The sequence below is a fragment of the Python bivittatus genome, unplaced genomic scaffold (assembly GCF_059951505.1).
Source record: "Python bivittatus isolate LINGU-HERP-01145 unplaced genomic scaffold, Pbiv_v1 ctg000790_np1212, whole genome shotgun sequence".
In the NCBI taxonomy this organism is placed as follows: Eukaryota; Metazoa; Chordata; class Lepidosauria; order Squamata; family Pythonidae; genus Python; species Python bivittatus.
In genome coordinates this window covers 3,815,494-3,838,881 of record NW_028277110.1, presented here as the reverse complement: position 1 = coordinate 3,838,881, position 23,388 = coordinate 3,815,494, and the positions used below count along the sequence as shown (strand labels likewise).

The window sequence follows — 23,388 nt, the reverse complement described above, 5'->3', positions numbered from 1 at the left end:
AACCGCATCAGAAAAGAGCCTCTAGGCATTGGCAGAAGTCCTTTCAGGAGCAGAGGCTATAACTTCCCTCCCGACCCCCAAATTTCTACCTCCCTGGCTCATTGCTCTTTTCTGAGGAATGAAGTTCAGTCAGTCTTCCCCCTCCCCGCAAAGCAGAGATGATAGCTCCCAGCTCCCATAATGGCGGGCCAGGGAATTGTGGGCGTTGAAGTCCTGCATGTTCTGGACGGGTCCCGGTTGGGAAAACGAGGCGCGAGGAGAGCCCGGCGGAACCCAAGTGCGCCAGGAGCGCGAGCGGGAGGGAAGGAAAGGCTGAGACTCCCGTCGCCGCTTGGCGGTCGCCGTGGCAACGCGAGCGGCCTGCGCGGCGCGGTGCGGCGCGCTGTAGTTGGGATCGAAGCCCAAACATTATTTTGGGGGAAATGCTCCTGGAGGGGGGGAAATGGACATAGCCCCCACCCCCGTGAATGGACGACGCAGCGACCTCTCCATTTTCCTCACTTTGGAAAAGAAATAAAGGTGGGTGGGGCCTCTTTCCTTGGGTTCTTCTTGACCCACCTTGCAGGATTGTTGTGTAAATATGTACTTTTGCTGCTCGGCAAGCTTCCGCAGGAAAGCAGCAGGCTGTAAAACAAGTTAGAGTTTTAACAAGGGAAGAGTCAACGGGCTGTCCTGTCACTTAACGGCCATCGCATCTTAATCTTAGCTGGGTGGGAAGGTCCATGGTTCTTGCTCATATTTTAATGTGTTTCCGTCTCTGCACAACCTACCGGTCAGGTAGGCCATTCTCATCCTGCTGTGTGTTTGTTTGTTTATTGTTACGTTGCATGAAAATGAGTAATTTAAATCCCTGAGGCCAGATAGCTGAGTGTTTAATCCCTATTTAGCTTTATCCAACTCCATTTCTCAAAAATGGAAAGGGAGGTCTGCTGCCAGGCCTCTTTATTTTATTGATTGGTTGGTTTTATTTATTGCTAAATTTATATGCCGCCCATCTCCCCCAGAGGGTGACTCTGGATGGCTTACAATTAAAAACCAAGACAATAAAAACCATAAAAATATAAATACCCCCAATTAAAACACAAATAACAAATCCATGAAAGCAATATACAAATCAAGAAGATGGGGGGAGTGGTATCAATCATCCCACGAGCCAGTTCCAGCAACACCAGCCCCCATCCACATTAAATTAGCTAAAAAAAAAAATCATATTATATAAAAAGACTATATATATATAAAAAGACTATAAAATTCAAGATGATGGGGGGGGTAGAATCAATCACCCCACCAGCCAGTTCCAGCGATGCCGGCCCCCATCCGGCCCCCAGGCCATCTGGCCCCGCCAAGATTTCACGCTCTTCCTGAAGGCCTTGAGAGTGGGGCACACCGGACCTCGGGTGGTCGGTTGTTCCACAGGGCGGGGGCCACGGCAGAAAAGGCCCTCCGCCTAGACCCCGCCAGCTGAAATTCCTTGACCGGTGGGGTCTGCAACATGTCCCTTCTGCCAGACCGAGTGGGGCGGGCAGATATAAAGGGGGCGAGACGGCTCCTCAGATACCCTGGTCCTGTGCCATGCAGGGCTTTGAAGGTAATAACCAACACCTTGAATTGGACCCGGAAACAATTATTTCTTATTTTATTTTAAGTTCTTTCCCCCCCCTTTTTATCGTGTTGAATATAAATCTTGAGACAATATGTTATTTATATAATATGCTTAAATTCTTAACATTCTATTATTTAGGGACCTTAGAGTATTGAATGTAGAGAAGAGGAAAGAAAAAGTGGATGTGCTGCCTATACTAGTTACAGTTTAGGATGTTAATATTACAAGCATTATGATGACATGGCTTTTTCATTTAAAATTAAAGATAACATTGGAAATGAGGACTTGAAGGAAGAGCATACGTCAAGGTATTTGTTATGTAATAAAGGTTTCGGTCTTAAACTAAATTACTTGATATTGAAATCTTCAGTGTTGTTACTTGGTGTATGTATGTATGTACAGTATGTATTCCTGTATGGCTTGTGGACTGCATCATTTTTTAAAATTTAATTTCCAGGTGCAATCCAGCCTGTTTAAATGTTTCAGTTTTGCTCCAGTGAAGAACCCAAACATAGATTGGGTTCATCTGTAGCATAATATGTGTATTAGGCAATTAGTAACAGTGCTGTTTAATACATCACAGTTCAGTCCACATTGTTTTCGGCAGAATATTGCTGTCAAAAATATTAACCCCCTTCCTTGTTCAAACGCCCCCCCCCCATTAGCACCATGTTTCTTTCCTGCTAGGGCTGCACAATCCTTCAGGTTCATCTCCCAAAGATGCTTTGGCATATGTGTGAGTGTGAAAGTAAGACCAACTTTCAGCTCTTTAAAGCAGCCACATTTTTGCACAGCTGCTTTAAAAGGTTATAGCAGGGTTACATTTGTGCCCCCGTGTACTCTGAAGAACATTTTTTGAATGTTGTGAAGTGTTGTGCGGTGTTAGTTTCTACCTTCAGCACAAGCTCCTTGATCTTTAGCTTAAGGCAGGGATGCACAGCCTGAAAGCTCTCAAAACGTCAGTTACGGAGAACTGCAGTTTTTGATGCAAGAGACTGATGAATTGATTATTGGCCACCAAGTTAGTATTGATTCTTAGTGACCACTCAGGTCTTCCAAACGGAACAGGAGAGGAAGATCATTAAATGCATGAAGATCGATCATAGAAAGTTAATTCAATTTAAACTAAATCACGGGCAGTTTTTCCCCCTGGCCATATCTGAAGTTGCTTGGGATGCAATCTCTGGCGTTCTCCTTAAATTGCAGATGTGGCCCTCAGCCTAAGAAGGGTGGCACACTGCTAGGGTTCGGCAGAACATTCTTCCACACTGCCTTCCCAGTCCTGAGCTGAACCATTTGGGGAGCAGCATGACCTTGAAACAGGTCCCCTCGGAGGGATCCAGACCCTTGTCATTGGCCACGCTGCCTTGGCTTGATGGAACTGCAGTTCTGTCAACTGGAAGGCACTGGATTGCTGCAGGGAATAAGACCCACTGACCATAGCGGGACTCAGTCTGAGTAATCAGCATGAGATTGCAAAGTTACTTTTGTTGATGTCTGACAATTTGGCTAGAGAAGGGAGTGCGGATTTGCAAAATTAGTTCTTTAAAACTTCAGTAGAAAGTTGTTGTTTTTTCTCCTCTGCTGTGGCAGCTGTGGTTGAAAGTGTTTGGCTGCTCTTGATAAATAAATAGAAGTTTATTTTCTCACTGTATCTTTTGGAACATCAATCTTGCTCTTGCTCATTAAGTATGTTTGTGCTTCTGCACCAGTGTTTTTCAAACTTGGCAACTTTAAGATGTGTGGACTTCAACTCTCAGAATTCCCCAGCCAGCATGGCTGGCTGGGGAATTCTGGGAGTTGGAGTCCACACATCTTAAAGTTCCCAAAGTTGAGAAACACTGTCCTAGAAGGACAGTTTTGTTTCGTTTTGCTGTGAAAAAAGTATTTTCGGTTTTGTGATCCGCCCCCCCCCCCCATTAAGAATTTGGCTTTATTTGACTCAACAAGTTGATCTTTCTCCAACTCCCTCCTATGCAAGCTTTTTAAAAAAAGGGATCTGGAATGCCTGACAGTTATTTTGGGAGGAGAATAATTAACTGCAGGAGTCATAAATTCTATACAATGAAAATCTAGTCCTCTGTCATATGAAGGTATGCCTGAATTACGCAAAGCTTTTCTTTAAATGCTTTTTCCTTTTCTGCTTTGTTTTCAAGGTTGGCACAACCTCAACTATATATGCTTCCAAACTGAAGTTTAATTTGGAATGGACTCTTTTTATTCATTCTTTTTTTATGGCGAATCTAAATGATCACTTTGTTGCCCTGAAGAAATTTGTATACTTCTTTGCATCATCGTCATTATTTTCATAGCCATTCTTCATGGTACAGGAGCAGGCTTTCGGATGTAAATACACAAATAGCTGTTGAAATATTCAGAGCTCCTGCCTGCTTTCCAGTGTGGCTCTTTTTACTGTATCCTGTTGGGTGAAGCAGGGAAATGGCCGATAATTTTCTGTTAATTTCCCCTTGAATTGCTTCGCTTGGTAGGCCAGCCACCACATAATTGCCACTACACTTGATGAGAAGTAATAAAAGGGATAAAGCTGGCAGAAAGGAAAGTTTTAATTAACATTAGAGATTTCTGCTGATTCGGGCTGATTTCTTGGTATGGTAGGATCTTGACCGTTGAGAAAGACATTCCTGAATAATATAGCATTATATTAAGTGCTGCGTAGAACCTCTCTTAATTTTCCTTCCAGCTGATTGCAGAATAGCTTTGGCTAAGCACAGCCAAACCGCTTTAATCTAGAAACCCCTGTATCTGATAGGAGTAGCCAATTTACAGTGTGTTCATTGGTTTAATAAATCTTTGTGATGGGTTTTAATATGAAACAATCACTTGTAAAATGCACTTTGTAGGTTTATACGCTGCCTTTCCACTGTTGTCTGTAACCCCCCCTGTCAGAATGCAGCGGTCTCTCCTAGAGAATGTTGGCCTGGTTCAGAGATTGGGCTGAATCATACTTTGGGTTTTTGGGTTTGATGTGACGGGCGAACTCATTTGCTATGCTTTAGAACTGGGGTTTCGGGTATGGCATTGGAGAGCACCTGTGAGCCTCCCAAGCCTTTGGGGACCATTTTTCAGTTTCCATGCTCCGCTTGATTTTATTTTTTTAAGATTCTTTTAATTAAATCATACTACTTGGGGAGCTGTGAGAACCAGTTTGGGGTAGTGGTGAAGTCACCAGGCTACAAATCAGGAGGCCCTGAGTTCTAGTCCCGCCTTAGCCACGAAGCCAGCTGGGGGACCTTGGGCCAGTTTTTATTGATTAGCCGTGAGGCCATATCAAAATACATGATGATAATAAAGGCTGGGGAATTCTGGGAGTTGAAGTCCACCCATCTTAGTTGCCAAGGTTGAGAAACCCTGCGTTAGAGGATAAGGCAGGTTGGAAGGAAGGCTGGCCGGGGAATTCTGGGAGTTGAAGTCCACCCATCTTCAAGTTGCCAAGGTTGAAAAACACTACACTAGACCATAAAGGCTCTCTGGAATGGCATACAAGCCTGATAAAATGAATAAATAATATGCAAGTTGTGAAGGGCTCTTCTTAATACACCCCCCCATGGATGCAGAGGAAATACTGCTTTATAATATAGATCAGTATAATTGATTTGTTCATTTAAAGCATTCATCGGCCACTTTGTATCACAACGATTTCAGGTTTGCGTACAAGAATTAAAAGAATGCAGAATAAAATGGCAGAACGTGGTCTGCCTTTTTAATACAAAAGTGGCTGCTGGTTGCTGTGCTGTGCAGTCAAGGAACTTGAATGAATTTGAATTTTTATGGTATCTGTATATTGCAGTAATCTAATCTGGGGTAATTCCATAGCATGGAATCACCTCCATTCTTTCTGTTTGTTCTTGGAATGATAGATGGCTCTTTTTTTGTATTCTTAATTTTAACATTTGCAAGGGCTTGCTCATATACCATCATAAATCTGTTATGGTGCAATCCTATTATCTGAATTTTTGTTAAATGGTTCCTAACTTACATATATGGATCTCCAGTTGCCGGCAGGCAGATTGTAGGATGAATAATGTGAAAATAAAATGCTGCACGTCTCATGTGTAACTTAATCACAGTTGCATTATTATTCACAACCATGCAGTTATATGCCCTGTGACACTTAAGAGAGCAAACATAATACATTTTTAACAGTATTTACATTTTTAATACTCTCTGAACTGTAAGTTTGAGTTCCATCCTCGATAAACTCTTAAAATTTTAAAACTGTTTGCTTGTCTGGTAGTCTGCAGAACGTTCAGAGATGATGCAATGGTCCACATGAAGAAAAAGTCTGGGAATTGTTGTCCAGAGAGTCCCTCTCCTGAGTGTGCTTTGGATTGCAGCCTGATAATGATGCAGCCCTACATATATCAACTTAAAACTTATTCCTGTTTGAGCGTGATGGGGCTTACTCCCAGAAAACTAATTATAGTAATATAGTTTGGGTCATTAAGGTGTCACAAAAGTTCCCCTTACTTTTTTTGCTCCGCAGACTGAAATGGCTGGGCTTTTGGAATTTAACTGGGTAAATTAATGAAAGATAGCAAAGATTACATTACTTGCCCCATGCCACCTCCTTTGGATGTTGGTTTTAAATTTTGGGATTGTGCAATTCCTGTTGCTGTTTTTCATATAACTTACTCCCAAATCATTCTCGTCTTGGGTGCTGATAGTCAATAGGTTGGTTTCTCTCTGTTAATCCCATGCTTCTACATCTATAATTAATTTTGCCCTGGTTATTTTTAATTAAAGAGTGTGATGACCAGCTGGGAAGACGACTTGAGGACATCTGTTGCAGAGCAGATGGGGCTGAACCGGAACTCCAGCATGTCCATTCCCAACTATTCAGAGGATACATTTACATCCCTGAGTGAAGGAGAACAGGATGACAGGCAGTACGAAAATGACTCATTTGAATCTTATTACTCAGTAGAGGAGTTGGAACAGCCGGCAGCATCTGATCTGACCCAAACCACTTGGCAATCATCGCGTCAAAATGATGAAGGTCAGTTTTAGGCTCCAGAAGTATTTCGTCCAGTTCCTCCTGCAGGTTTACAATTATGGGGAGGAGGCTTAGATCAGCCAAAATACAAAAAGGATTGCAAGGGGGGAAAAAAGGCAAAAGAGAATCTTATCAACTTTGCGTGAAACAGCAGATTAAAACTTTTTTTTTTGCTAACTCAGAAAGTCCAGAAAGTCTTAGTGATATTGAAGAAACACATTATGTACCAGGCAAAAGAAGGAAATGTTTGTGTGCAGCATTTGGCACAATGGTGCAGTTGATCTGTGGGACAGCAGGCAGATCTGGTAGGACTGCAGGAGCAGCGAGAGATTGGATGCCCAATAGGCGTAGCTGCAGATCATTTTTTTGTGTTCTCTGCTGTAGTGACAGCCATGGACAAATAAAACTGTCTAGCTTTGGCCAACGATTACAGCAGTATTTATCAACCTTAAGAACTTTAAGATGAGTGGACTTCAACTTCCAGAATTCCCCAGCCAGCCATTCCCCAGTTGCCAAGGTTGAGAAACACTGGACTACAGTAATCAAGGGGAAAGCCACAGATAGTAGGAGGACATAACAGAGGAGAAAATGATAACTCTTGCCCCCTTCCCAGGTTCTGTGCATAGGATATCCTTTTAACCAGTGCTTTAATAGCTACTTGACTAAGAGAAGCTAGAAGGTTTTACACAATTTTGTTTCTCCATATGCCTGCTTTTAGTTTATCTTGTACAGCCCAATTCCTCCTCCTAGAATGATATGCCAGAATCAAACAAGTCATGTTTTAGAGTAGCATAATGTGGGAGCACAGCAAAAATCTTGGAAGGTTAAAAGTTGCCAAGAACTGCACCTGAACATATGGAGTACTGCATGTTGCTTTAAATGTGCAAGCCCATGCTTGTGAATTAAACAGCTTCACACATCTTTTGTGGATGTCTGAGGCTTTTAGATTGTACTCCATGCATGGAAGTTTGCAGTATGAATCCATTTGTCATTTGGCTGACCCCTCTCTTCCTTCCTTCCTTCCTTCCTTCCTTCCTTCCTTCCTTCCTTCCTTCCTTCCTTCCTTCCTTCCTTCCTTCCTTCCTTCCTTCCTTCCTTCCTTCCTTCCTTCCTTCCTTCCTTCCTTCCTTCCTTCCTTCCTTCCTTCCTTCCTTCCTTCCTTCCTTCCTTCCTCCCTCCCTCCCTCCCTCCCTCCCTCCCTCCCTCCTTCCTTCCTTCCTTCCTCCCTCCCTCCCTCCCTCCCTCCCTCCCTCCTTCCTTCCTTCCTTCCTTCCTTCCTTCCTTCCTTCCTTCCTTCCTTCCTTCCTTCCTTCCTTCCTTCCTCCCTCCCTCCCTTCTGTCAGAATTCTTGGATTCTGTATCTGTAGGAGACTCTTTAGCTAGGAAATGGATCAATCTTCTGAAAGACAACAGAACTCGCACTGAGAGAGCCAAACCTCCCATGGAGCCAGATATTGGTGAGTTGATATTCAGGTCTGAAGCACGTTAGCCAGTAACGCTCATGATTATGATGATACCTATTGAATGCCATGGGGCACAGTGTGGTGCTACTATGATGTCAGTGGTGGGGGTGAGATTTTGGGCCTATTCCCCCCATTTTTTAGTTTTTTTTTTTTAATATAGATATGTTAAGCCTGTCAGAAGCTAAATGCAGTAACTTTAATACCTTTTCCATTGAAAATCTGCAGTTATTTGACTGTACATTGGCTGTATTTGGAAGAGGGCCAGTTGCCCACAAAAAGCCCACAAAAATAAGCCTGAATGGCAGCATGTAACTTGGGGGGATTTCAAGGAGGGGGCAGTTCCTCAGTTTGGATATTTTGGGGCTGTTCATAATCAGCCTGGCAAACATTTTGTGAGAACGCTCATGCCAAGCATTCAGTGCTGCAATTGTGCCTATTGGCCCTAAAAAACGATTCTCCCCTGACATGACAAGAATGGGAGCTCAGCAATTAATGCAAAATATAATTAATTGGAACTGCTGCAATTACCTTCCTAAGGTTAGGATTAACTCCCTTCCCTTTGCCCGTTCTCCCACAAATGGTTTCTACTTCTAAAATGTTCTCCAAGAGCTGGGTGAAGGGCCCTCTTTTTTCTTTTTCCCTTTAGTTTTAGTTTGGTTTCCTAAGTGGATAGCATATATTCTTTGTGAGTATTATTACATTTAGGTCAACCATCATATCCTTAATCGCACCAGTTGCATCTTAAGCTGCACCTCTGAAGGCAGAACAATACGGCAATTGCTTTGATGTACCACAGTCTAAAAATGGATCTCTTGAATTTAATACATGCTGGAGACCTCAGCTGTGGGAGCCTTTTACAATTTGCTTTATCTCCTTGAAAGAAGTAAGGAGAACAGCTTAATTGTTTTAGTGCATAATTGCAGATTAGCTGCAGGACAATTAAGGCCCACTCAGTAAGCTTAAGAAAAAGTTTCAGTTTGTCTTGAAGGATCCCTCCTCAGGTAATGCTGTTAAGAATGAATTAAAATCCAGACTTACAGTAAGAAGAGCTTTTTTCCCTCAGCTTTTTCCTTAATGAGCTTTTTAGCCCAATAATTTGGGTGACCCCATAGCATGTAAACTCTGATATAAGATGTTATGTGAAATCAGGCCATTATGGCTTGCTTCACCAGTCCTAGTTTTATTTATTTACCAAAACATATATATGCAGCCTACTTTTCTGATTCTAGATGACTTCAAGCCATTACATAGTAAACAAAACCACTGCAAACCAGATAAACCCGTAGCTGCCACTGGACGAGTCCAAACGCTCCTGTAAAGTGGACTGTTTTCATTATCTTTCAGAATACCATCAGGATAGGGGCAAGTTCTTCTGAGGGAGGGAGCGACTACTAAGACAGTCAATCTCTGGGTCCCAGCCCCCCTCCCATTTCTTTCAGGGTGGGGTTTTTGTTTGCTTTTTGCTTTTGAGTCAGTCTGTGCTCCTGGCCATCCCCTGGATTGGCTCCTGCAGTTTTCTTGGAAACATTTTCAGAAGTGGTTTGCCCTTGCCTCCTTCTTCCAAGGGCTGAGAGAAGAGAAGATGACTGGCCCAGGGTCACCCAGCTGGCTTTGTGCCTAAGGCAGGACCAGAATTCAGGATCTCCCAGTTTCTAGCCTGGTACTTTAACCATACACCAAACGGGCTCTCATTTTCAGGCTGGGTACCCACAACATTTCTTCTTTCTAGACCATGTAGGCTGGATAGATCCTGTATGAAGATGGTCCTGAAAGTGAGAAGGGCCCAAACCGTACAAGGCTTTGTCGGTAGTCCTCAGCACCTTGAACTGAATGGAAGTAGACTGGTTAAAACAAATTGTCATTGTTAAATGTGCCATCTGAACCCAGCCACTTTGTAACGTGACACAAATGTGTGATTAGGAACTCAAATAAAAGCATGCTGAAATTAGGGCTTCCAGGTTTCCCAAACCCTACTGATGACGTTCTTGAAATGAACTGGGGTACTTGCAGTGTTGCTTAGAAAGTTGCATGTGGAGTATTTCTGTTCAACCTATCATGCCAGACCAGCACCTTCCCATCTCTGCAGCGTGTCCTCTGTCCACTCAGTTCTTAGTGGTGGGACTTCACTCTCCCAACACTTCTCTCTGCCAAAGTCTGTGACTCTGTCCCTCTGTTGTATGGACAGCACAGATCTATCCGGACTTCTAAAGGAGAGCTCTTATTTAAAAGCAAAGAGCTTGTGTTGTGTTTCAGAACAGAATGTGAAGTGGTACCAAGCGCATGTGATGATAGGAGGTTTTGACTTGTCCTTCTGGGTTTGAACAATTTGGTGGCTGAATTGTTCGGTAAGGAAGTTAGAGGTTGGACTACAGTTACTACCAATGAAAAGAAATCCATTAAACCTTTTGAATTACTCTTGACTCTTCTGCAATTGTCATTAACTGGTTTGTTTTCTCTGGCCGTGGATACCCAGATGAAGTTGGCTGCCTAAAAATGATTCTTCTGTTAGGAATTTGATGTCCTCAGATAGAAGTTAACATTGTTTTGAGTTGTTGTAAAGTATGGGCACCCGACTGACTTTCAAGCCAAGGATAATACTTGGGTTGTGTCTTGGCAATACAGAGTAGGTAAGACCGGGGGGGGGGGGATATTTTATATATAAAATAAAACACTGTATTAATTAAAGTTTAATTAATTAAATTCCATTAATATGATTGCTCCTCTATATTTAATAAGTTCCTCCTTCTTCACATTTTAATTACAGTTCAGTAGCAAGTTTGGGAGTTGCCTTGGGACCATATCCAAAGTGCTGTGGACAGTAGATTTAGTACCCCTATTATAAAAAAAATATTTTGTGCTTGTACTTTATAATGAAAACATTATTGTTTTAAGCAGGGTATCACTTTGAGGTCCTAGAGAAGTGATTTGTAGCTTTTCTGTTATGTATTTATTAACATAAGACAACAAGCCAAACAACTGTGCTTTGGCATGTTTACCCTTCTCGCTACATTAGAGTTTGGTCTCTTGTTAATTGTGCTTGGAATTGACAGCTAAGTTTCTAATGGGGTGTGTGTGTGTGTGTGTGTGTGTAAGAGAGACTTTGAACCAGTCTTGTCTCCTGGCAACTATCTGGCTGGTCCCTGCAGTTTTCTTGGCAGCATTTTTGGAACTGGTTTGCCCTTGCCTTCTTTCTAGGGCTGAGGGAGAATGACTGGCCCAGGATCACCCAGCTGGCTTTGTGTCTAAAGCAGGACTAGAGCCCATGATCTTCTGGTTTTTAGCCTAGTGCCTTTAACCACTACACCAAGCTGACTCTCAAGTTTCTAACATAATCAGCGGCAAATTCAGTCCAAAAGGAAAGAAAAGAGATAACTGTGTCCACCGATGCTTGTCCATTTTTAAATGGTGCATTTTTAGTTATTTTACTACAAGAAAATCCATTTAGTATAAATTGCAGGGCAAATGTTGACATGCCAACCCACAAAATATTGTGCCTGGGATCCAGTCACCTATTGCTCTTCATTCTGGTAAAAATTGCGAGCTGAGTTGAGTTTCTCTTGCTTGGTTTCAGCTCCTTTCACTCTTATTAGGTATTCTGCATACCATGGAAAATGAATATTATCCAAATAGACATTAATCCCTCTACGTCTGTCTGATTGGAAGGGGAGATCAAAGCTGCAGTCGTGTTGAGACTTTGTTTAAGGAGACATAGATTTATTTCTGAGTAAACATTCATAGGATTGCACTGTTAGGATTTTAAAGTACTTAACTTTGACTGAAAGGGGCCCAACAGGGATGAACGCCCATTTTCAAATAGAGGCCCTGGGAGCAAACATGGCATTACTCTGAGCATCTGAGCTTCAGTAATTTTAGAAAAGTAATCAAGGAGAGTTCTAAGGAGGGTTCCTTAGAAAGAGGCACGTTAAGGCAGACATCAATGAGGGAGCATTGGTGTGCAGAGTCCACATATGGATCGGGCAGTGGACATATTGGGAACTGTTCAACTCACTCATGTAAGTAGTTCTGTTCTGCTACCATGGATTCTGCCCCCCTTTCCAGCCCTCCATTAACTATTAAGCAAAATAAGCCCATACTTAGGGCACCAAAGGAAGTGGGGGTGCACCCCAGAGTTTTTTTCCCCCAAGCTGTCATGCCCTTAACTCTTCCACTGCCACTCTGGGCTTTAGTTGTCAATAATTTTTTTGCATTTGCGTTTTTCCTTCATAACAGTTTTATTAAAAAAGGCAGTAAAAAGTGTTGAAAATTTGCATTTTATTCTATTGTCCTAGTTATAAGTAAATAATTTGCTTATATTGCTTACTGCTATTCAGTGTTAAAAGGGGGATGCGGTGGCGCAGCGGCTTAATGACGCTGAAAGTTGCCGGCCAGAAATGGTCGACGCTTCAGCGGTTCGAGTCCAGCCTTCGCGTTAAACAGGGTGAGCTCCTGTTTCCTCCCCAGTTCCTGTCAACCCAACAGGTCGAAAACTCACATGAGTAGATAAATGGGACTCTCACCCCGGTGGGAGGAAAAATGCTGGCGGCGCCTTGCAAAAAGGAGTCGGGAGCAGTTGCCGGTAAGTGCAAAAAACCGTGCGCGCCCGAAAAGGGTGCGAAGCAACGGAAACCCCGCCTCCTGCGCTCGCCAGGTGGGCTCTGCTCTAGGAAGGAGGCTCTGGCAAAACAACTTCCGAAAAACAATTGCCTTGAAAACTGCAAGGACTCGTCCAAGCAGTCACTGCAGGGTCAGCAATGACTGAGCGCAGACAAAAAAAAAAATAAATTCAGTGTTAAATACATACAATTTGTAAAAGTTTATATTTAATATAGTTGCGGGGTCTAGCTTGGGGGATGGCCTGGAATAACACTGGATTTTTAATCTCTTATTTCACCTTCAGCACTTGGTCGTAAGGTCTGGTGAGTGAAGCAATGGAAGGGCCAAGGGGCACCATTGTTGGCCTGTCTTAAGGCGTCCACTGGCCTTTATCTGGCCCTGCCCCTTCCCTCCCAACAGTTGGCTGAAATGCAGACCCCTGTTTCATGTAGCGCTGGTTGAGCAGCCTCCTTGTTTTAATGTGATCGTTTTGCTAATGTGCAAAGCTTTGAGAGCTGTCAGGTGAAAAATGCTATCAAAGCATCCCCAGAGAGGTTCACTGGCACCTACAGTTTGGTCTCTCCACCATCATGCAGAGAGCTGCTCATTAGCAGATGCGTGCTTCTGTGTTTTCTTTTCTTTTTAAGATCTTCGACACTGCTGTTTTCTGTTACTCTTACACTGTATGGCTTGTTTTCCACATTGGGCTCATCTGCATCTTCCTGTTTAATTGTTTTAAACGAATTGTACGCCCTGTAGAAAATTTAATTTTAATGGGAAGTTTACAGTAGTGTAAAGAAAGACTTTTGCTGCCCAGCGGTCATCTGGGAATCTAAATAAAATGCGCTACAGCAGGAATTGTCTGGCCTGCCAGGTGCTGCTGTACTGCAACTCCTAGCGACCCAAGCAGACTGGCCAGAGGCTAGGAATGATTTAGGAACATCTGGAATGCCACTGGCTCTGCATCCTGTCCTGTAATATTCTGCCAGCCCGTCGAGGTAGGCCACGCGTTTGATTGGAACTGTTTTTATTGAAATAGGCTGTAATAACAGACTCTTGAAAGCCTGACAGCGTTTCCCCTTCCCTCCCTCTCATACCCCAGTGAGACAGAGCAGAGCCAGTCTGATTTTTTTCCTACTGTTTTCTGTCTTTCCTGAGCTTAAAGCAAGTTTATTTCCATATTGGTATAACTGTCTCTGCATTGTTTTTCCAAGGTCATATCAGAGACTCTGAACATACGCAGCGTGGGTCAGTAGAATCAACATAAATGCAGAAGAAAGCTGTGCCATACATATTTCTAACTGGCTGTAGCAGGGTTTCTCAACCTTGGCAGCTTTAAGATGGGTGGACGTCAACTCCCAGAATCCCCCAGCCAGCCATGCTGGCTGGGGGATTCTGGGAGTTGACGTTCACCCATCTTAAAGCTGCCAAGGTTGAGAAACACTGGGCTGCAGTTAATAAAACTGGGTGCTGCTTGAATCTCGCCTAGTCATGTATGCAGCTCTCTGCTCAGGCATGCCTGTTTAAAATGCCCCCCTTAATCGATTGGCTGTTTGGAAAGGGGCGAGTTAGGTCTGGATTTAATTCTCTTTTCTCCCACTTCTGCATCTTTTGGTAAAGCAATGGCCATTGTTCTAGAACATCTTGCTCGGGTAGCCCAGAGTCTGGAGAGAAGGTCCAAACGGGGGAGAAGGCTGTTGTGTTTCCCCGTATCCGCTTTGCCCCTCTGTGTTCTGGCCTTCTGCCATCGATGCGCTGAATGGAGACATGTGAAAGGAGGTCCTGCTTGTCCTCAATGTAGGATGATCACCCATCTGAAGGGGCAGGGGGAGGTAGGTCCAACCCTACTGTACCCGGGACAATTTCAGAACCAGGCAAAATCTGTTTCTTAACGACGAATAACTTGCCCACCGCCCCTGAGATTAAAAGAGCTGGTTTTCTAAACGCTTTCGTCTATTTTGCTTAAGCTAGACTCATTTGAGTGAAAAATGAAAGCGAAGCCTTTGACCAAAACTGTTCCAATCTCTGCATCGTGGATAATTTCTGTTGACCGTATTTCTGTTTTCTCTTTACTATCAAAATTCTGCTCTGCAGTCAAACACTCTTTATTCTTCAAAATGTCTAACTTTTCTTTTAGGCCAGGGGGGTATTGCTTTGCTGCTGTTGAAGGAGTGTATTGTTTTGTCCTTGATTGTTGTACATATTGCAGACCCCACATGTGCTATTCCATAGGCAGTGCTACTGTAAGTTTAAATACAGTAACAACAACCATTATATTCCTGGTAACTGGAAATAAGACTGTCAGCCTTTTCATCCCCCTGATAGTATCTGATATTTCGTTTCTTTTTTTTCCTCCCTGATGAAGCATTACCAGGAATTTCTGAAGTACCTGAAGAAGAACTGGGGGCTTTGCGTTCCTTTTGTGCCCGCAAGATTAGCCATCTCCGTCATCAAAGGAACTCAGAGCCATTGAAAAGGAGCAGCCATAAGGATCAGAGGCATAGGTTGGCTTCACGGAAGCAGCTGACGGGTGGTTGCAACTTTGCTGTCCCTTGGGAGCTAGTAAACAGGCTTCATCTGAAAAACATCAAGGAAATGGCGAAAAAGGTACTGGAATCACAACGCTTTTTCAAATGACTGAAGGGTGGGAAAAACCCCAAGTGTTGATCATCTTTATTCAAGAGTTATGAAGATTTGACTGGCCCTAGTAAAGTTCAGTCTCTCTGTAACATTACTGACATGAGAATGTTCTTTTATGCAATATAACATGGGAGTCATATTAGTCTTCTAGAATAAAGAGAAAAAAAATGTTTGCTGCCTACAAGATGTTGTGCTATTTTGCAATAGAAGATTAGCCTCAGTCTGGCGCTAGATTTCTTCAGATGCTGACTTTTCAAAATTGCAAAAGACAAAGTAAAAATTGAGCATTTGTTATACATGCATGTTTCATGTATAACAAATAGACTCTTCTGTCAGTCAAGTTATTTTAGTTTGCCATCACATAATCTTGCAAAATACTGTTAGGTTCTCACTTATGCAGGTGGCCGGATTTTTTAAAGCATTTCTGTTGTTAGCTTTAGCTGAAACTATTGTTGTTATAATAAAGGTTTGTTCTACATTTTCACTTGCAGAAGGAAGATGTTTACTAATGAGGGAGCTGAGGCTGAGAGATGGGAATTGGTCTAAATTCTTGAAAAGAAAGTAAAAATTGGTCCCATCATAATTTTCTAAGTCCTGCTTTTTAGTTAATTAGGAGAAGCTTAGATTCACTTATAGCTGTTGGAATGCCCTTAGAAGGTGATTTATCTTCCTTCACCGTGGCCTCTTGCTCACAGAGGTGTGATAGGATCAATGAGATGAGTAATATACACCTCTTCCCCTTCTCTCAATCTAAAATAATTTAAGAACTATAGGTAGTATGTGATGTTCTTCCAATGTTATCTGGTGAACCCTGTTACATTTAATGAAGCTTGCTGCTGGAGCTCTTTACGTTATTTTCTCTTTTTAAAAAAGTTGAGTTTTAAAATATCTTTTCAGAAGGAACAATTGGCAATACGATGATTCCAAAAGATACGGCTAAGTAAATTTATGATATTGCTGCTAGAGAAGCTATGGCAGAAGGAAAAATGTGTGCTATTTCATGGAAAAAATAATTGGTTTCCTTATTTTGCTCATTTTGGAAGGTTTATCAGGTTATAAACCTTTGGACCTGTATATATCTTTCTCCTGAGATGTTCTCTGTACTCTTGTTTTCAAAGAAGACCGTTTTTTAAAATATTCTTTCTCTCTTTGCCTTTAAGATAGCAGAAACTGAAATGCACCAACCTTCACAATGCCCCTTTTGCATGAAGAAAAGAGCAGAGTTTGCAAAAGTTGAATTTCTCCGTCGAAAGAAAACTATATTAGACAACGTTTTGCTTCGAGAGAAACTGGAAGACTATATGTATACCAAAGTAAGCAGGCAAACAAGCTTTTTAAGAGCTACCAAATAACTCTTGAGAAGTTACTGATTCAGAAAACATTAGACTGGTTGAGGTGTCCATGTGTTTTGAGTTAGTTCCAGGACTGAAGAGAAGCAGGAGCAAATAAAAAATAAAAAAGGAAAGAAAATCCATAACTTTGAGCCATAATTTAAGAAAAAACAATTTAGTCCAGGAGCTTCTTTTTTCAGAATTATTGTGTTGATTCTTTAGCATGTTTATTTATAAGTCATTCCCACTGAGTTCAGTGGGTCTTATTTCTGATTAGACTTTTGCAGGATTGCAGTGGATATTTCCATTTCCACCCCCCTCCAAAAAAAAAAAAAAAAAAAAATAGCACAAACGCATTTTATTACTTTGGTCTTGCTTTCAAATAATACATTTCTGCATGATTTTTTCTTAAGAGAAAGAAATCCAAATACAAAAGTACATTTTCCTAATTCCAGTTTTAAAAGTAGAGCTTCCTAGAACAGCTTAGTGTGAGTTGATGTTTTTAATCAGCCTTTTTCAGCTACTCTTAGGAAGTAGCCCTCAGTGAATAGCAAAGAAGGCAACCCTTTTTTACGGTAGCTGCGATTTCAGATCTCACCCAGTTTCAAAGCACAAGATTGAGGTTTCCTTGGACAAACCAAATGGTGTCAATCAAATTCTCTTCCTGCAAAATACTTTCTCAGTGATCCAGATTTATCTCTCTGATGGACTAAGCTTATTGGTTGCCTACGAATTGATTCAGGGAGCTTGTGCAAAGCTCTGTGTTCAGTTGGAAGGATTTTCCATCCTTATTTCCCCATTTATTTTGGGGCCACTTGGTATAAATCTGACTTAAGGAATAGAGATGCCTAACAAAGAAACCTGAATAATTTTAAAATATTATAGCCAGTGGTTTTATGGAAAGCATGTTTTCAGGTTCTCTTGCCAGGAGAGGTGATGCCTTCACTTATTTCTCTCTTGTATTTTGGGGAGAAGATTGGTATTATCTTCCTCCCCATATTTTTATTCCAGGCAGAAACTAATTTGTAAGACAATGACGCAGATCATAGACTTGGCCTAATCCAGATTGTAGGCAGTTATGATGAATGAAACTCTGTTCAAAACTCGTTTCCAAAAAGCAACGAAGTCAGAAATGAAGTAGAGCAGAAGGACTTGAATATTTACCAAATGAGCATAATTTCACAGCCCTCCCAGGTTCTAGAATCTTCATCAACAGCCAGCAAAATTTTCCAGGCAGTTAATGCAAAAGCTTTCCAAGTCCTACAGATCCACCAAACCCCTTTTAATATTCCAGGCAGAGAACAAAGAGAACATCAGGGTCAATATTCAATGTGTTGTTTTTGTTATTTAGCACTATGATTTGAGAGTTTGCTGAGAAAACCACTGACCGTGATTAAAAGCTGCCAATCACTTCATAACACTACCTCCTCTTTTTCTTCCTAGTTCAGAATTTTCCTTATTTTTTTTCCAAGTTCCCCAGATATGGGCTTTTGCAAACATACTCTCTGCATATCTCCAAATTACTACTGAAGTTTTAGAAGGATTTAGAATTGGATTAGACCTACTACAGAGATAGGCAGCTTTGATTTGGATTAATTTTGAATCTGTCCAAGTCAGCCTGATTTCTTTCTGGATTCTGTTGAATCTCTAATTTAATCAGCCTGTAGACCTACTCTTTCAGCATTTCCATCTAAGAAAAAAAAGGCAGTAGAATGTTCAGTGGAATAATGTGGTAGCCTTGGAAATGTTTAAAAGCTCTCTGTGGCAGTCCAGGCCTGTATCCAGTGTTCCAAATCAGATTATAGCTGCATTTTTGTCAAAGGACATGAAATTAATGTATCCGATGCATTTTTTTATCTTGAGAATTAAGCTTTGGAATCCAGAAATCCATAACTTTTGAGTGAAATCAAGACACTAGCAAGTTGGCATGCAATGATTGCAGAGAAATTTTGCCATGCATTTTTTCTTCTGACTGGTGGTCAGTTTTGTGTAATGCGCGATTCCATTTGCTTAAGCTATTTAACCAGGAAATACCCTCTGTAAAAATAGGCACTCTGTGAGGCATCCAGTTGTTGGAGTAAAACTCCCATGATCCAGCCCATTGTCCATGGATCATTTAGTAATAATTGGAGTCAAACGCTCATGCATTCATAAATGGTTGAGTGTTTAATGGGGCTTACCATGTTAGGCATCACTTCTAGCTCATATTTATATCATTTGTATGTTGCCTTCATCCACAATTTGACGTGTTCTGGTTTATGACACCTGTGTTTTTATATAAATATAGTAAGTAATGTTAATGATTGCACTTAACTTCTGTACAGTGTCTTTAAGTGTCCAAAACATTATCTCAGCATTGTTAGTTCACTGTGACAACCCCAGACTCCTGGAGTCCTCCAGATGTGTTGGGTTTCAGTTCTTGTAACCCCCCAGCTTGAAGTTGAAATCCAGCACATCTGAAGGATGTCACTTTAAAGAAAGCGGCCCTATGGAATTGTTGTAGAAATGCCCTTTATTGTTGTGGTATGGGATTGAGGTTACCCAGTGGCATTTTTTTGTTATAACGTGGGCGGAATATAACATGGGCACGTCCTAATTCATACCTACAAAGATGAAAACCACCTCCCTTTTCTTCTGTATCCTAGCAGTGAGAACATGTCACCGGCTTTCATGAGGCTCACTAATTTGTTAGCAGTGGGAAGGGCAAATAGTAGTTGTATGAATTGTAGTAGTTGTATGAACTCCCTAACCATGTTTTTTTCTTCTTCTAGGATTCTCTCACACTCATTGGAGAAATACATAAAAGTCTTCCTAAGCTTTCTGAAGATCCCATGAATATATGGCAGGAACTGAACAAAAGAGGTTGGAAAGAATAGCTTTTGCTTGTGGGAATTTTGGAACAAATAAACAAAATAAGAGACTGAATCTCTATAGGCTGAGCAGTGACAGTATTGAGAATAATGACAATTTGGATTCCAGTCCAATTTTACCTCCTGTCCCAGGGAGAACAGAGCTGTATGTGATTATCGAACTAAATAATGTTTTTTCAAATCACAAAGGGGAATTTTCTTACTGTGGGGACAAGCCATAAACACCAAGTTTTGGGGTAAGTTTCTTTTGGGGATTTGGGAGCAGCTCATAGTTGCTTCTGCCTGTAAGAAAAACAAACCCTTCTGGATTTTCAAGGGAAGGATATAATTCTTGGAGTTCAGCTCAGTCTGCTGCTGCTGATTAAACTGAAGGCTGGAGCCCCACATAGAAGGAAAGGGGGTGGTGCATGGTGGGGAGGCTTGCAAAGGAACTGCAGAACTAGTAAAATTGAGTATGTTTTCATATTACTGAAAACAATGACAAATCTGAAGTGACGTTAAGCCATCCCTCTGAGGATTCCAAGACAAGAAGCTGTGATATTCCTTTAGTAATGCCAGTTTGTGGATATTGAAGCAGAGGAAGGAATAAAATAGCTAATGCAACTGGACTAAAATGCCTGAGTGCTTTTGAATGTTTACGGAGTTGGGGAAATACGTTGTACAGTACAGGTTGTGGTGATGATTGTTCTGTTTTGCTGGCTATGGTTGCTGAAAACCTGAAGGTCCAGATTTCTTCCATTTTGAGGAAAGCTGAATTCTAAGCCTTAAAATAGGCATATCACAGGTAAATAAAACCAGATAGACCAAAAAGTTCTCTAAAGGTTCTCTGGCCAACCTCACTGACATTTGTGATACAGGAACCCATTCATTCTACAGCCCTCAACCCTCATCCAAATGATGTTAAGTGTGTCCTTTGACACCCAAAGGTGCTCAGCCCTTGGGCGTCTGCAGTCTCCATTGACCTTATTCATTGTCCCTGCCTAGAACTTCTGGGATTTGGTCTGAGTCTAGCCTTTGAAGGCTCAAGGCCCTAATCGGGGCTCCACCCATATCATGGCATGGGAGAGAAGGACCATGTGCTTTCTGTCTGAAAGGATCAAGGCTCAACCCATGCCATCTCCAGTGATAAAGGACTGGGTGGCAGATGATGAGATGATGAGACCCAGGAGGCTGATGATGATCAGAGGAGACCTCATTGAGCGAGATCAGGGGAGCACAATTTAAGGGCTACCCTTGGTCATGGAATTATGCCAGGGGGCTTTCTTTTGATTTTTGTGCTGAAATGCAATTTAATCCAAATTTATTACATTTATTAAACAGTGTCACATGACTTGAGAATTTCATAAACATCTCCATTAAAAATGAGAATTTGATAGCATTTTTTGTAAAGTCTCTAGGGCCAGTTCCAAGGCTTTTGAGGAAATCATAGGTGGCCTTCGGAGCTCCAGTTGTGTCTTCCTTGGCTAGATGGAGAAATTGCCTGAACCAGGATGAAGGAATTCTGAAAGAGAGGCTCATATAAACAGCCACTGCTTACCCTATGCAGTGTAGGGTTGGTTGTTTCTATAATACCTGACTGAAACCTGTCTTTCTTTGAGCATGATATTTTCTTTGAACTTCCTGGGAATGTCTGTGCTTTATTGAAAGCTCTCAATGATAAGTTAGTTGCAAGGAATAGCTGCCTACTCTTCTGCTTATAGTCCTTCATGGTCTATGTGGGAGAAGCCTAAATGAAGGCAGTGGGCATATTCTGGAGTGCTGGAGGCTGGGAACCCTTTGCCCCCATTCATTTCCAGAGAGACCGTCATGCTGTGGGTCCACCAAAGAGGCTTGCTAAACAACTTGGAATGATCTCTTGCAAAAAGGCATGAGAGTTCACTGCTTCTTTGATTTATTAAATAATAAAGTTATATTGTTTTGTTCCTGCATAGAATCATCTGGATGACCCATAAATACATTTCCCCCCCAAAATATCTCTGTAGTAATCAAACAGAGGTTCCTAAGGCTATTCCATGATTTCCTTGTTGTGATATTCTTAAGAACCATGTTCTGTTCTCAGCGGTCTCTTTCAGTTCTTTCAGCAGTTTTTCTTTTTCTTTTTTCTTTCTTTTTTCAAACTGGACACTTTCTCCCCTCTCTGGAAGAAAAGGTGTAAAGTATTCTCACAGTTTCACTACTTATTGAAAAATGTGCATTACATCGGCTAATGGCAATTGCAAGCAAGCTATATATTTTAGCAGGATGGTTGCAGGTTTATATATGCATGCTACCTACTTAAAAACATAACAAAAACATATAGTTATTTTCATGATATATCCAACATTCTGGTTAAAAAGGATTACTTTTATATGCTACCTATCAAATTGTTGTTCTTAGTGTGAAGTAAATAAGCCATGAAAATAGAAACATGCTATTATAAATAAGCTTGGTTAAAAGGAATTGTAAATATGGTTAGGCAAGAAAAGAAGAATAAAAAAAAAACTAAATCGTAAGGGTTTCAGTTGATTACACTTGCATGTGAATAAGAGCACACGCCCCTTTGGGCATTCTCTCTGCTGCTATGAATGCAAGGCCATTGCTGTTCCAAGGTAGTGCCTCCCTTGCATATTATTTTTAAGTTCTTGTATTAAAAATAGCATTTTAAAAAAATCAGCCCCATTTAACTGAGGGCACCATTTTTGAAAGGTTTTACATGTCATCATCTAACTAATCAAAGGGTTCAATGGGGTATCCACCCACCACATGTGGTCTGTCTCTGCCATACTAATTCCTTTTGTATATCAGAATAGCCAAAGGTGGTATCTATCTATCTATCTATCTATCTATCTATCTATCTATCTATCTATCTATCTATCTATCTATCTATCTATCATCTCCATATCTTTTTGATGGCTTTTCTTACCTTTGGATGGAAGAGGATACCTTCTGGTGCCTCTTAATAACTGCCTTTGTACTTCTGTTTCAAAATTGGTTTTCCATGAGCCATGTACATTGGCCATTTGAAATACAACCCCCAAATCCCTTTATATTTGTGAGTATTGTTGCCTTTTTCTCTGTATCCAGCCATAGGATGTCAAAAAGAAGCCTATTAGTGTTCCCCTCGAGGGCCCTTTTCTGCTGAATTCTGGTGCCATTATTACAATCATAGGCTTTATATAGGATTTCTACCGCAAGTTGAGATCTCTAACTCTTCTTCCATAATTATTACAAATGTGGGGAAACAAAACAAAACATTAGAAAGGTTTTCATGTTTCAGCAAAAAGTTCATTCTCTTACTATGTAGAGGCACATTTCCCCCCAAGAAATGATGGAAGAATAACTATTTTTCACCCTGTAGTAAGTATTTCCCTAAGAGAGAGGTGTTTCACCTCACCTTTACCTTACCACCTGCAGTGAAATCTATCGTTGGCACCTATACATGAAATTGTTTCTATTGTTTTTAAAGTGAAATTCCAATCAATTCAGCTGAAATCTGCATTAGAAAGCATTTGTGGTGGGTACTTTATGGGATGAAAATCCCACTGCCCTTGATCAGACTATTTTCTACTGTTTTGAAAAATTAGGATTTTCTTTGAAGATGTTACACCAGAGGATTTATATGGATTTCAGAGTTGTGCTGCTCTTTTTCAGCAGCTCAGATTTAAGCTCTTTGATATCAGTGGGAAATCTGGGGGGGGGGGGGAGAGGCTACTTTCAAGCTGGCTTTTCCAGAGGAACCGTATCACAAACAATGGGGTTATGCTTTTGGATGTTTGAATATTGCTTCCTGCAGATTGTGCTAGTAAAGGTAGCTTTACAATCTAATTATGGTATGTTTTCTTAAATAAAGAATGAGACAGTAGGAAAATCTCAGTAAACGACTGGTCCCAATTAG

At 41.4% G+C, this 23,388-nt stretch overlaps 1 protein-coding gene across 3 annotated transcripts; it reads left to right on the top strand.

Moving 5' to 3' along the window:
* The first annotated feature begins 255 nt into the window (after positions 1 to 255).
* On the top strand, positions 256 to 23,097 carry CUNH8orf48 (chromosome unknown C8orf48 homolog). Of its 3 annotated transcripts, none has more exons than XM_088129211.1 (6): positions 257 to 519; positions 6,368 to 6,620; positions 7,961 to 8,074; positions 15,039 to 15,280; positions 16,474 to 16,626; positions 19,416 to 23,096. In XM_088129211.1, exons 2-6 carry the CDS (start codon positions 6,374 to 6,376, stop codon positions 19,518 to 19,520), a joined length of 861 nt encoding a protein of 286 aa, XP_087985337.1. In that variant the 5' UTR covers positions 257 to 519; positions 6,368 to 6,373; the 3' UTR covers positions 19,521 to 23,096. The 3 variants fall into 3 exon arrangements, with proteins under 3 accessions (XP_025026970.1, XP_087985337.1, XP_007435267.2); XM_007435205.4 differs by having other exon boundaries at positions 260 to 519; positions 7,985 to 8,074; positions 19,416 to 23,095; XM_025171202.2 differs by lacking the exon at positions 7,961 to 8,074 and having other exon boundaries at positions 256 to 519; positions 19,416 to 23,097.
* Positions 23,098 to 23,388: the final 291 nt, after the last annotated feature.

Coding starts and splice junctions, on each gene's coding strand:
- CUNH8orf48 (XM_088129211.1), top strand. CDS start 6,374: ATGACCAGCTGGGAAGACGACTTGAGGACATCTGTTGCAGAGCAGATG. Junction 6,621..7,960: donor ATCGCGTCAAAATGATGAAG/GTCAGTTTTAGG, acceptor CCCTTCTGTCAG/AATTCTTGGATTCTGTATCT. Junction 15,281..16,473: donor TCAAGGAAATGGCGAAAAAG/GTACTGGAATCA, acceptor TTTGCCTTTAAG/ATAGCAGAAACTGAAATGCA.